Raw genomic sequence first — 13,193 nt, 5'->3', positions numbered from 1 at the left:
AGTAAAGGGACAGGGCATGTGGCAGATGCTCCATTCCCCACTCATTTAGTAAAGGGACAGGGCACTGTGGCAGGTGCTCCACTCCCCACTCATTTAGTCACAATTCTGAGATAAGCAATAGTCTTTCACTTAGATATATACTATTTAGAAAAAAAAAAAAACGACTAGAGGATTGAGTTTTTGCCATGTATTAACTCAAAGAATCTCACAGGAATAACTTTCTATGTGAATAATAGAATTCCTAGAAATCTGGTATCACAATAAAATTATCCAACAGTTAAGCCTCATTTTGGGGAAAGACCCATAGTAGTACTATTAAGAATATAAGCTCTACTGGGTGGTGGTGGTGCATGCATTAATCCAGCACTCGAGAAGCAGAGGGAGGCAAATCTCTGTGAATTTGAGCCCAGCCTGGCCTACAGAGCAAGTTCCAGGACAGCCAGGGCTGTTACACAGAGAAACCCTGTCTTGAGAAACCAGAAGAAAGAAAAGAATGTCAACTCCTAGATGAGCTGTGCTGGTGTGCGCCCTTAATCCCTGCAGATCTCTGAGTTCAGGGCCAGCCTTGTCTACAAAGCAAGTTCCAAGACAGCCAGGCTACACAGAGAAACCTTATCTTGATAAACCAAAAGAAAAAAGAAAAAAAAGTAAACTCACTGTATTTAAAAGCATTATTGAACCTGAAGTTTCCCAAGATGAGGCACAAGAGCAGGTCAGTGTGTTGGGGTTTTTAACGGGTGTAGTATAATAAGGTGTGAAAGGGGTTATTTAAAGGATTACATTGGAATTACCTAATTAGAATATGAAAATATCAGCACTGATAAAGAAAAAGTTTAGAGGAAAAAAATATGTCAAGTAACAAGATACACAGAGCTGTCAGTATGTTAAGTTCACTACTATGAACTAGTATGCAAGTCTTATAAGTCTAATGATTGAATTTTTCTTTTTTTCTGTTTTTGTTTTCTTTGGTTTTTCAAGACAGGGTGGGTACCTCTGTATAACCCTGCCTGTTCTAGAATTCACTTTATAGACCAGGCCTTGAACTCAGAGATCTGCCTGCCTCTGCCTCTTGAGTGCCTGGCATTAAAGGAACGATCCACCATGCCCGACTTACTTTAACTATGTGTATCTGTGTGAGGGTGTATGCAACTAAGTGCAGGTGCCCCAAGAGGCCAGAGTCATCACTGAACATTGCTCCACCACCAGCAAATGGAGTTACAGGTGGTGTGTAAGACACCTGATGTGGGAGCTGGGGATCAAATCCAGGTCCTCTACAAGAGCTCTAAATACTCTATGCTGTTGTTGGTGTTGAGACATAGCCCTGGCTGTCCTGGAACTCATCATGTAGACCAAACTGGCTTTGAACTCAGAGATCTGCCTGCTTCTGCCTCCTAAGTGCAGGGATTAAAGGCATTCGCTACCATGCCGTTTTCTGTACATACTCTTAACCTTTGAGGCATCTCTCCAGCCCCGAATCTTTTTAAATTATAAGTATATGTGTGGAGGGCAGAGGACTCTGGGGAGTTGATGGTCTTCCACTGCAGAATCCTGGGGCTGATGGAGGGCAGAGGACTCTGGGGAGTTGATGATCTTCCACTGCAGAATCCTGGGGCTGAACTCAGGTCATCGGGTTTATGCAGCAAGCAGCTTTACCAGCTAAGACATCTCAACAGCCTGAATTTTTTTTCCTCTTAATGGCTTCTATTTATAACAAGTCTACTTAAATAGGGTCTAAAGTCAACCATAGACCCCCAAACTGGAGGTGCTCAGCCAGGGCAATTCATTCCAAGAGATATTTGAAGCTATCCACAAGTTGCAGAGTTTAGAGGCAGAGAATGCTTCTGGTATCTTTTAAGCAGATGCTCAGGACAGTCTCTCACAACAAGGAATTATCTAGCACAGTGGTTCTCAATCTGTGGGTTGCAACCTCTTCTGGGGTCACATTTCAGATATTTACATTACAATCCATAACAGCAGCAAAATTACAGTTATGAAGTAGCAACGAAATAATTGTATGGAACATGAGGAACTGTATTCAAGGGCCACAGCATTAGGAAGGTTGAGAGCCACTGATCTAGCACAAACAGCAGTAGCATCACGGCTGACTAGTTCTGCACCAGTTCATGCTTGCTTATACTACTAATTGTTACCTGTTGAGCTGTGTGACATTTTCATAATAATTAACTTTCTAACAGAAGGACCAAGATATTACACTGTCTTTCATATTAAATTTGCAAAATACATTAAAAATTGCATTTATTAGTCCCATAATCATGATATAAACCACAAGCATTTTGCAAGCTCCTCCTACACTGGTTTTAGGTCTTAAAATGTTTTCCTGGAAGCTGGAAACAAAGGCACTGATAGTAGCAGACAGACATTCAGAATTAAAGTGTTACGGTTTAGTTTGATAATACAGGAATACACATATTCAGCTTCTACGCTAGGAAAGTCATTAATGACTCTCCACTAACAGGCACTGCACTGGCTAGTTCTCAGTGTTAAGGAACCTGTGCTGACCCAGGCACAATATTCTTGTCACACTAGTAATCAAATGCATTCATCCAAAAAATGCATGGAAAAGGTAATCAGAAACTACCAGCCGCCAGACCTTCTGCAAGGGAAGATATAGTCAATAAAACTCAAAAATCTCTTCATATCACTCCACAAAAAAAAAAAAAAAAAAAAAAAAAAAAAAAAACTTTCCTAATGTTTCGCTAGGTCTTCAGCACACATTTTTGAGAACGTAGGTCCAGATACTTATTCAGCCTTACCTGTCTGAAGCAAATGAGAATCATGACATCCCGAGGGACAGTTTCACAGGCTAAATGACTCAGGAAATGAGAAATTATCTGGATCTTTACCATACCATTTACTGTAATGTCAGGTTGGTAAGAATCCAAATCTCTTTACAAAGCTCTCTACAATAATTTCATGAACCAATCTTAAACCAGTGGAAAAAATAATGTTAAAACATTTCTGGCTCATGATAAAATGCTTCCAATGACCTCAGCAGCTGTACTTGATGCAATCACAAGGAGAATGAACTAAAATATCAAGCTATTCTTTATCTAAAGAAACAATAATATAACTCAATAAATTAATCAGACCTAAAACAGTAAACTTTCCAAATATTTCAAAAGCAGTATGTGTAACAATTTTACTGTGAATATTATTATTCAGCTACGTTGACAAATGAAGCAAGCATTTAGCCTAGATGCTTAATTATTCCCAAGCAACTAGATCTCAAGGTCAGTTAAATTTCTTGGAAGATCTGTGTTCTCTGATGATAAAGAATATATCAGCTCCTTAACCCTGGCTTAAGGTCATGCACATTCAGGACTTGGAGGGGGTAAAAAGTTACCTTCTTTTTCTCGATGTTTCTAATTTTGTGTTTAAGGCATATGAGTCCATTCTCGATATAGGTTTCATAGGCCTGGGAAGGAGATGCAGCAGAACTGAGAGTAGATGGCTGGTCGTTTTCCCCGTGCTGATTGTGGTTCTCATGAGATTTGGTTGACTTCATATTTCCCACTCTTCCCTCCTCTGAATGGCCTGAAGGTGACTGGTTAAACCATAAAGAGATGAAGAGTTGCACCACTGAAACAGAGGACGCTGAAGGGTTGGGGGAGGGGAGACGGCTAAGTACCAACGTAAACTAAAGGAGCACAGCGAGCTTCAACTTCTCTGGAAAGTCTCTTTCACAGAAATGAACTCAAAACACAATGGTGCTTGAGACGGCATACTTCCACTCCCCTAAGGTAATTGACCGCAAGCAACGGCCAATAAAGACAGCCCATACGCAGGCAAAATCTACACTATAGGAACGTTTCCAAAAGTTCTATTTCCCACACGGAGAAGAATGCCAAGCAAGCAAAAGGCTTCTGACTCCTCATTCTGAATAATTTCTATGGTCATCACCCGGGGCGGGAGGACAACCACTTTCCACAGGAGCACCTCTTTACCTGAGCCTTTACTTTAGCCCCAACTTCAATCTACCTCAAAGTCTACGTGAACCAAGTTTCTGGAACAAGAATGTTACCGTCTCTTTGCCTGGCCCAGGGCCTAGCCGAGTGCATCACCCCCAGACACCGTAGCGAACCAAGTCCTCTCACAAACTGCATACCGAGGTGGCTTCCGGTTGTATTTACACTAACTCCCAATCACCCACTCCCGTACCGGCAAGACTTCCACAGCTCGCACCAAAGAACCCAAGACACCAAGGTGTCGGGCACTTCACCTCCACCCAGGGAGCAAAGCCAAAGCCGGACAGCTCTTGCAAGCCCCTGCTCCTTCGAGTGCCCTCAGCGGCCAAGCACAGGCGCCTCAGCCGGGGTCGCAGGTCCAAGGGCCCACGCAGCCCCCGGGACGCAAAGCGCTCTGCAAGGCCGCTGAAACAGCCTGAGGCACCGCAACCCGCCCCCGCCGCCGACCGCGCAGACCCGCCCACCCCGGGGTACTCAGCATCACCTCCCGGGCTGCTTCCGAAAGCGCGCGGGAGCCGGACGCGCTGCGACGCCGGCCGACGCCACCCCGCACTCCGGCAGCCGACGGAGCGCGCAACCCACTCCGCCGCTCGCGCCCAAGTTCGCCCCGCACGGCGCGCGCTCAGCTTATGTAGGACGCGCGCCGGGAGGCCACGCCCACATACCGCCCATTTCCTGTTCTCTGCCCCGCCCCCGAGCCCGAGAGGTGTCCCCGCCCACTCCTCGCCCCGCCCCCTCTCGTGCTCCCGGCCTCCTCAGCCCACCCCCTTCGGTGCCCGGGACCAGCGCGGGACCGGTCCTTCCCGGAGCTGCTCTGCTCTGCACTCCGCTCAGCGCCTGCGGTCCCGGCGCTTTTCTGCACATGGTGGCCTAGGTGGACTCACTCGTGTCCGCAAGCACTAGCGGGCCACGTGACATTTTGCAGATGATTGCAATCCCTGACGAAGAGGCAGTAAGGCGTATGCAGAATGACCAGATAAACCACTCTCCAGGCACTGATGGTTAGGTGGGCGCTTTTAAAATACAAGAGCATCTTTGCCCCCGCCACCCGATGATTATTTTTTCACTGTGAAATGAAGACCGTTTCCTCTCGGGACTCAGCCTGTAAGATTAGAAAGCTCTAGAACAGCCCTACCACAAAAGCAGAGCCCATGACTGCAGCGGTTGTAATAGACAGGTGTGAGACAAGGCTGTGTGTAGCCATGAAACAATTCATTTCATTGGCCCTGAAAGAGCTGGTAAAATTATCGACTTGCATAAAGTTGGTAGAAAAGACGTTTAAATAAAGTTCTGAGGGACTGGTGATGTTTCCTGTATCAAAAAAAGTTTTAGTGGGGGTGGCTTACTCCCTAATCCTAGGAAGGCTGGGATAGGCAAAAACTAAATAAACGAAGTAATAAAACTAAAAAAAAAAAAAAAAAAAAAAAATGACTTGCCCCCAACTTGTATCCAAGTATTTTACCAAGTAGAATAGATTTTAATCCCTTTGTTTAGCTTTTCTACTGACCAATATCCATAACAACTTGTAACCAATATTCTAAACAAAGGCAAACATCCATAATCCATTTTTTGGGAAAGTGGGCATAGTTTTTCCAAGCTACTTCCTGCTTGTTGGGGGCGCTGATAATCTTTTGGGCACCTATAGAAAATTTTGAATTATGATCAAGTCTTGACTGGAGTATCATGTGGGGCTTGATCATCTCAGGCAGCATCTTGAATCTGTTCTGGATGTAGAACTCAGACATCCGGGCCATCTGTTCGTACAGGAGATTTCTCAGGTAGTCTTCCTTGATCAAACTTGATTTTTCTTACCCCAGAATGAATCCACAGCCTCTCATTTCCTGTAGAAACAAAAACAAAACCTCTTCTCCAAAGAAACATACTTTTTTACTTCAATTTTGAAGTCAAGGTATTTTCAAAATACCTATCTTGGATTAATTCAGCAGCATTTATAAACAAATATCTTTTAGCAGCTATTGCTCCTTCCTCAGCATTCAAACAATTCAAAAAGAACATAATAACATACAGTATCCAGACTCTCTGTGTATTTTTCATCTTTATGTGGCTTTATTTTAACCTCCAATTCTTTTATTTTTATTTTTAATTTTAATTTCTGGCTTTTTGAGATAGGGTTTCTCTGTGTATCTTTGGCTGTCCTAGAACTCCCTCTGTAGACCAGGCTGTCCTTGAACTGACTGAGATCTGCCTGCCTCTGCCTCCCAAGTTCTTGTATTAAAGTTGTGTGCCACCCTACCTTAAACTCACAGAGGTCTGTCTGCCTCTGTCTCCCAAGTGTTGGAATTAAAGGTGTGTACCACCACACCCAAATACTAGAATAGATTTTAAATCCCATTCATGGGGGCAATAATTATTTAGAACAGGACAGTCAAAAGAATGATAAAAATCAGTAGTAAGCAAAGGCACAACCAATTTAAAGTCTGACCAAGACCACAAAAGATCACCTTGCCTTTGGCATTTCTTGCTTCTGTATTTTGCAACTTACCATTTGATTTCATCCTGGTGGTATTATATACCTATGTTTATTTTGTTTTATTCTATTTTATTATGTGTACGGATGTTTTGTCTGCATATATACATATATACATATATATTTTTTTCCTGGTGCCAGAAAGGGGTGTTGGTTCCCCTGAAACTGGTGTTAACAGAGAAATATTTGTGAGCTATCATGTAAGTACAGTGAATTGAACCCAGGGCTTCTCTGGAGGAGCAGCCAGTGCTCTTAACCACGGAGCCATCTCTCCTCCCTCTCCTGTTAGGTACCTTAATTTTGTGTTTTAGCCTTGACTCTCTGAACCCAACATGTGTCTTGAACATTAGACAAACATTAATCTATCTGTTCCCTCCTTGTTTATACCCAGGACAAACTGAGAGAAGGAAAACCTTTAGCCACGGAGAATGGACATGGAGCCTGTGATGAGCACATCTTGGGAAAATCTAACTGGCATATTTACATTAGCATTTATGCCTTTGTTAGCCTATGCAATGATGATGAACCTAAAAATAATATTCCAACCAGGGGTGGTGACAAACACCCTTATAGGCACACACCCCCCCCAGCACTCAAGAGGCTGAGGTCGGAAGATCCCAAGTTTGAGGGTAGCCTGGGCTACACTCTGCCTCCAACTTGCATGTTAAAATGTAAGCTCTTAGTTACTGCTCCAGTGCCATGCCTCGCTGTCTGGCTGCTGCCATGTTCCCTACCATGATGATCATTGACTTATCTATCCTCTGAAATGATAAGCCCCCAATTAAATGATTTTTTTTTATAATTGCCTTGGTCAAGGTGTCTCTTCACAGCAATAGAACAGTTACTAAGACAGATAGGAAGGAATTTCTGCTATAACCACAAATATACATTTAATAGCTGCTTTAGTTATAAAAAGTAATGGGTTTCATTATGGCTTTTTCATACATACATATCATTAAATTTGTTTTCCTTTTTTTTTGCTCATTTTGGGGTTGGTTTTTTGGTCGGTGTTGAAGGGAGTGTGGCCCCTTGTTCCATCCCGCCCAGCTAGCTTACACCCGAAATAATCACATAGATATTGTATTAATTAAATTACTGCCTGGCCCATTATTTCTAGCTTCTTATTGGCTAACTCTCCCATATTAGTTTAATTAGTTATATAATCTTTATATCACCACGAGGTCGTGGCTTACCAGGAAAGATTCTAACCAGTGTCTGTCTCAGGCAGGAGAATCATGGCATCTGCCACACTTCCCTTCTTCCCAGCATTCTGTTCTGTTTACTCCTCCCACTTAAGGGCTGCCCTATCAAAAGACCAAGGCAGTCTCTTATTCAACCAATGAAAGCAACACACAAACAGAAGAACCTCCTACTCCAGTTCAGTAATTCTGGCTGCACTGGGACTCTATATGTAGACCAGGCTGCCCTCAAATTCACAGAAATCCTCCTGCCTCTGTCTCCTGAATGGTGGGATTAGAGGCATGTGCCAACATGCCCTGCTAAATGTTGTTCTTATTCAATACCCTTATTGGTCTTTCCTGCACACTTTTTCCTCTGGTTGGTTCCCGTCCTCTCCCCATTCAGATTATTTTTGAAATAATCGTGGTGGTTTAAAAGAAAATGACCCTCAAAGGGAGTGGCACTATTGGGAGGTGTGACTTTGTTGGAGTAGGTGTGGCCTTGTTGGAGGAAGTGTGTCACTGGGGAGGTGGACTTTGAGGTCTCATATATACTTAGACCACACCCAGTGTCTCAGACTACTTCTTGTTACCTGTGAGTCAAGATGTAAGAACCTCAGTCCCTTCTCTAACACCATGTCTGTGCAGCTGCCTTGCTTCCTATCATTATGATAAAGGACTAAACCTCTGTTTTATAAGTGAGTTGCTGTGATGAGGGTGACTCTTCACAGCAATAGAAACCCTAGCTAAGGCACTAATTCATCTAATCAATTAATACACAGCTTTGCCGGGCGGTGGTGGCGCACGCCTTTAATCCCAGCACTAGGGAGGCAGAGGCAGGCGGATCTCTGTGAGTTCGAGACCAGCCTGGTCTACAAGAGCTAGCTCCAGGACAGGCTCTAAAGCTGCAGAGAAACCCTGTCTCGAAAAAAAAAAATACACAGCCTTGTCTGGCACATAACTTGCTGTGTAGACCAGGCTGGCCTGGAACTCAAATTCTGGGACAAAGGCGTATGCCACGACACCCCGCTAAGATTGATGTCTGAGGGGCTTATATTTTCCTTCAAATTATAACATGTTTCAGTAGTTTATTTATGCTGTTTGTGAGACTGGAGTGAATACATAATGCTTTGTCATTCACCCCCTTGATGTCCCTTGGGAGAGCCCTGAGTAGCTGCTAGCTACCTGACATGTTCTGTTTTGACACTTCCCTTCCTCCCCTTCTGGTATCACCTCCAACCTGCCCACTTTTGTTGGGCCAAAATTATCTCAGGGCCTGTACCAAGGCCTGTAGGACAGAGAGAAGCCTGGCTCGAGTTTGAGGGAACCAGGTGAGGATGGGACAGCAAAATCTATGTAGACGCCCCTCCAGCCAGAGGGAGGGCTTGGCTGTCTCTCATTGGCTGGAGGTACCCCCACATCACACGATGTCAGTTAATCTATATAAGCTGATGCTCACAGTAATAAACTGAGTTCCTGCTTTGACTCGACTCCCTATCGCGTCCAATTGTCCTGTGTTGTGGGGCTGTGGATCTGATTGTCCTGCATCTGGGGCTGCAGAACTGGCGGATAGCACACTCACCTTTCCCTTGGGAACAAGGCTAAGGAGGCCCAGCATACTCTGAAGTTCATCTTTGATTCTTTTTGTGAATACTATATCAGGCAACCAGTTGTAGCACAGGCCTCTAATCCCAGCATTCAGGAGGTTGGGTAGGACAATCTTTGCAAGTTGGAGGCCAACCTGGTCTACAAAGTGAGAAGCTGTCTCGTAAAAACAAGCTAGGAAAATGGCTCAGTCAGTAAAATGCTTGCCATACAGGCATGAAGACCTGAGGGCTTGGATCCCCAGAGCTAATATTAAAAGACACAATATGATAATATGTGTCTGTAAACTAAGCACTAGAAAGGCAGAGTCAGAAGCCCTGGAGCTTGCAGGCCAGTCAGTCTAGCTGAAGTGGTAAGGAGTTCACTTTCAGCAAGAGACTCTGTCTCAGAAAATAAGATAGGGGGTAACTGAGGGTGCAGCAAGTCTTTCTCTGTCCTACCAGCCCACTCCCAAATCACTACATGGAGACGTATTATTAATTATAAAAGCTTGGCCTATAGCATAGGCTTGTTTCTAACTAGTTCTTATAACTTAAATTAGCCCGTTCCTGTTAATTTATGTTCTGCCATGTGGCTCATAGCTGCACATCCTCTCCTCCTGCACATCCTGCTTCCTTTGTGTCTAGCTGGTGACTCCGCCCTTCTTCTTCCCAACGTCCTCTGTGACCCAAAGATCCTGCCTAGCTATTGGCCAGTCAGCTTTTTATTAAACCAATACAAGTACACATCTTCACAATGTACAAAAAGATTCCTTAACATGAGGGAGTCACCCAGCATTGATCTCTGGCTCACACACACACACACACACACACACACACACATGCACACACTACACATCACAATGAAAGAATTAACTAGATGAAGGTGTGTGCAAGCACGTTCTATGCCCTGTGGCAACTGAGTTTTTGATTCTTTGAAATAAATGACTCTCCATTTGACTCATCCATCATAATTTTATTTTTAAAGATTTTGGAAATTAGCCTCTTTTAAATCATGCCACACTCACTAAAGCTTTAAAGTGAATGCCTGTATCAGAATAAATTCAGTGAATTATTTGAAAAATAACATTCTGTGTCATCTCATCAGGAATCCTGAGAGGATGATATTCTTTCTACAAGCTAGCAACCTACAGGGCACAGAATATAAAAGGAAACTAACATGTTAATTTTCATAACAAATAGAAAAATACACAACCCATGAAAAGTTCTTGAAGGCAGCCAAAGGAAAGGACATGGGTCCCTATATAGAAGTTCATAAAATAAGACATACCCTGTGGTGGTTTGAATGAGAATGACCCCCCCCCCCCATGGGCTCATTTATTTGAATATTTGATTTCCAGGTGATGGACTGTTTAAGAAGGATTAGTCATTAGGTCTTTGTTGGAGGAGGCACATCACTGGGGGTAGGCTTTGAGGTTTCAAAAGCCCATGTCAGGCCTACCTAGTCTCTCTTTCTCTGCTTGCTTCCTATAGACAAAATGTAAGCTTTTGCCAAGTGTGGTGGTGCATGTCTTTAATCCCAATCCTTAGAAGGCAGAGACATGCAAATCTCTGTGTAGATGGAGACTGCTCATTCGTTTCCCAGCTGCTCACACAGAAACTATATTAATTACAATACTGTTTGGCCAATAGTTTAAGCATATTTCTAGCTAGCTCTTACATCTTAAATTAATCCATTTCTATTAATCTGTGTATTGCCACATGGTTGTAACCTACTGGTAAAGTTCCATCAGGTGTCCAGGTGTCTCCTAGGGAGGCTACATGGCCTCTCCCTGACTCCACCTACTCTCTCCTCCTCTATCTGCTTGGAATTCCTGCCTTTCCCTATTCTATGCTGCAATAGGCCCACAGCAAACTCTTTATTAACCAATGGTATTCACAGCATACAGAGGGGAATCCCACTGTGACTTCAAGTACAGCCTGGTCTACATAATGAGTCCTGGTACAGTCACAGCTCCCTGTCTCAGAAAGAAAGAAAGAAAGAAAGAAAGAAAGAAAGAAAGAAAGAAAGAAAGAGAGAGGGGGGGGGAGGGAGGGAGGGAGGGAGGGAGGAAAGAAGGAAGGAAGGGAGAGAGAGAGAAAGAGGGAGGGAAGGAGGGAGGGAGGGAGGGAGGAAGAAAGAAAGAAAAAGAAAGAAAGAAAGAAAGAAAGAAAGAAAGAAAAGGTTTAAGTTCTCAATTACTGATGCAGTACTGTGCCTAGCTTCCCGCCATGATGGTAAATTGCCTTGGTCATGGTGTCTCTTCATAGCAAGAGAAAAGTAATTGAGACAGCCCTCGCCTTAAGAGAGCACAGATCCCCGTGCACATGTTTCCCATGCTGGAGATGCCCAGGCTTCTGTACAAAACCCAAGGAAACAGAAGAGATGGTACTGCAGGACTCCGGCTAATGTTAGCATACCACCTTCTCCGGACAACTGCTTTTGGTATCCCTGCCTACTAACTGTCACCGTATTAGTCACTTCCAGTCACTATGACAAAGTGCCTGACATCAATCTAGAAGGATTTAAGGTTTGTGTCGGCTCACAGTTTCAGAGATTCCCTTCCACAGACCATTGACTCTGTTGCTGTGTCTGCTGGGCCTAAGGGGATTGCAGGGCAGGGCTTCTTTCCTCATGGCAGCCAGGAAGTCCGACATGAGAGAGAGAGGGGGGGGGGGGACAAGCTCCAACCATGAAAACCAGGGAGCTGACACGCTCCTATCATCTCAGTACTCCAGAGAGAGAAGCAGCAAAAGCATCCCAGATGTCAGAGGCAAGGAGGTCCTTGGGCTCACAGATAAGCACTTGCGGAATCTGGATTGTTAAATACGCAGAATTGTTCCTACAAAGGAAGTGATACATAACCTGTTATCTACCCAGAAAGTAGCTTTAGAACCTTTGCCCTGTTTGGCCAAGACCTTGCCAGATCCTCTCCCAGACCCTTACTATGAGCTTGTTTTTCTTAGCCAATCTAGAGAACCCATCTTTATGAAAGGTTCCACATGTACTTTACAAAGACTCTCAATGTAGTTATGTTCAGTCTGTATTTTATTGTACACATGGGATCCAGTTAATTATCATCAGCAAAGTTTATACCAACTTGTGCTGTGCTTAAATGTGAGTAAAATAAACTACTCAGGGTCAGACTCCAGAAGTTTGAACCAACACCAGCTACTTAGTCCTGTTGAGCCAAACTACCTTTTTGCATCCCTTGGATTATTATTCTGATGGCTATGATGGTAAAGGAGACCCCTGAAACCAGAAGTTTGAGGCTACTCTTAATGTTTCTAATTTTATATATCAATCCAAGTTCCCCCTCCCTCCCCTCCTCCTCAGAGGCCTCCAATGGGGAGTCAACAGGTCTTTCACATCAAAATGAGGCACGACCAAGGCCCTCCCCCTAGTATCTAGGCTGAGCAAGGTATCCTTCCATAGGGAATGAGCTCCAAAAAGCCAGTTCATGCATTAGGGATAAATCCTGATCCCACTGCCAGTAGCCCCACCGACTGCCCCAGTCACACAACTGTCACCCACATTCAGAGGGCATAATTCAGTCCCATGCAGGCTCCCCAGTGGTCAGTTTAGAGTCAGTGAGCTCCCACTAGCTCAGGCCAGCTGTTTCTGTGGGTTTCCTCATCATAGTCTTGACCCCTTTGCTCATATTATTGGTCTTCCCCTCTCTTCAACTGGACCATGAAAGCTCAGCCCAGTGCTTGGCTCTGGATCTCTGCATCTGCTTCCCTCAGTTACTGGTTGAAGGTTCTGTGATGACAATTTACAGGGGAAGGCCCGTTGAGGCACCCTCTCCACTACTGCTTAAGGTCTTAACTGGGGAGGCTACTCTTATTTATTTCCAGACCATCAGGTGTTCTGTATAGAGAGACATTGTCTTGAGAGAGAGAGAGAGAGGAGAGAGAGAGAACACCAAAGCTATACCTTAAGAACCTACTTCTTCCA

General features: G+C 44.2%; 1 protein-coding gene across 2 annotated transcripts in view; it reads right to left on the bottom strand.

Moving 5' to 3' along the window:
• The window catches only part of Caprin2 (caprin family member 2), a 50,651-nt gene extending 46,082 nt beyond the window's left edge, over positions 1-4,569 (bottom strand). For both annotated transcript variants that reach the window (XM_038318558.1, XM_038318559.1), the window contains exons 1-2: positions 4,471-4,569; positions 3,365-3,565 (exon numbers count right to left, since the gene is read on the bottom strand). In XM_038318558.1, coding sequence (XP_038174486.1) covers positions 3,365-3,526 — 162 coding nt within the window. In that variant the 5' untranslated portion in view covers positions 3,527-3,565; positions 4,471-4,569. The remainder of the gene's footprint in view (positions 1-3,364; positions 3,566-4,470) is intronic.
• Between the last annotated feature and the right edge of the window lie 8,624 nt (positions 4,570-13,193).

Source organism: Arvicola amphibius, chromosome 2, assembly GCF_903992535.2.
Source record: "Arvicola amphibius chromosome 2, mArvAmp1.2, whole genome shotgun sequence".
In the NCBI taxonomy this organism is placed as follows: Eukaryota; Metazoa; Chordata; class Mammalia; order Rodentia; family Cricetidae; genus Arvicola; species Arvicola amphibius.
The sequence above is the reverse complement of the archived record's forward strand: the minus strand, read 5'-3'. Positions and strand labels throughout refer to the sequence as shown.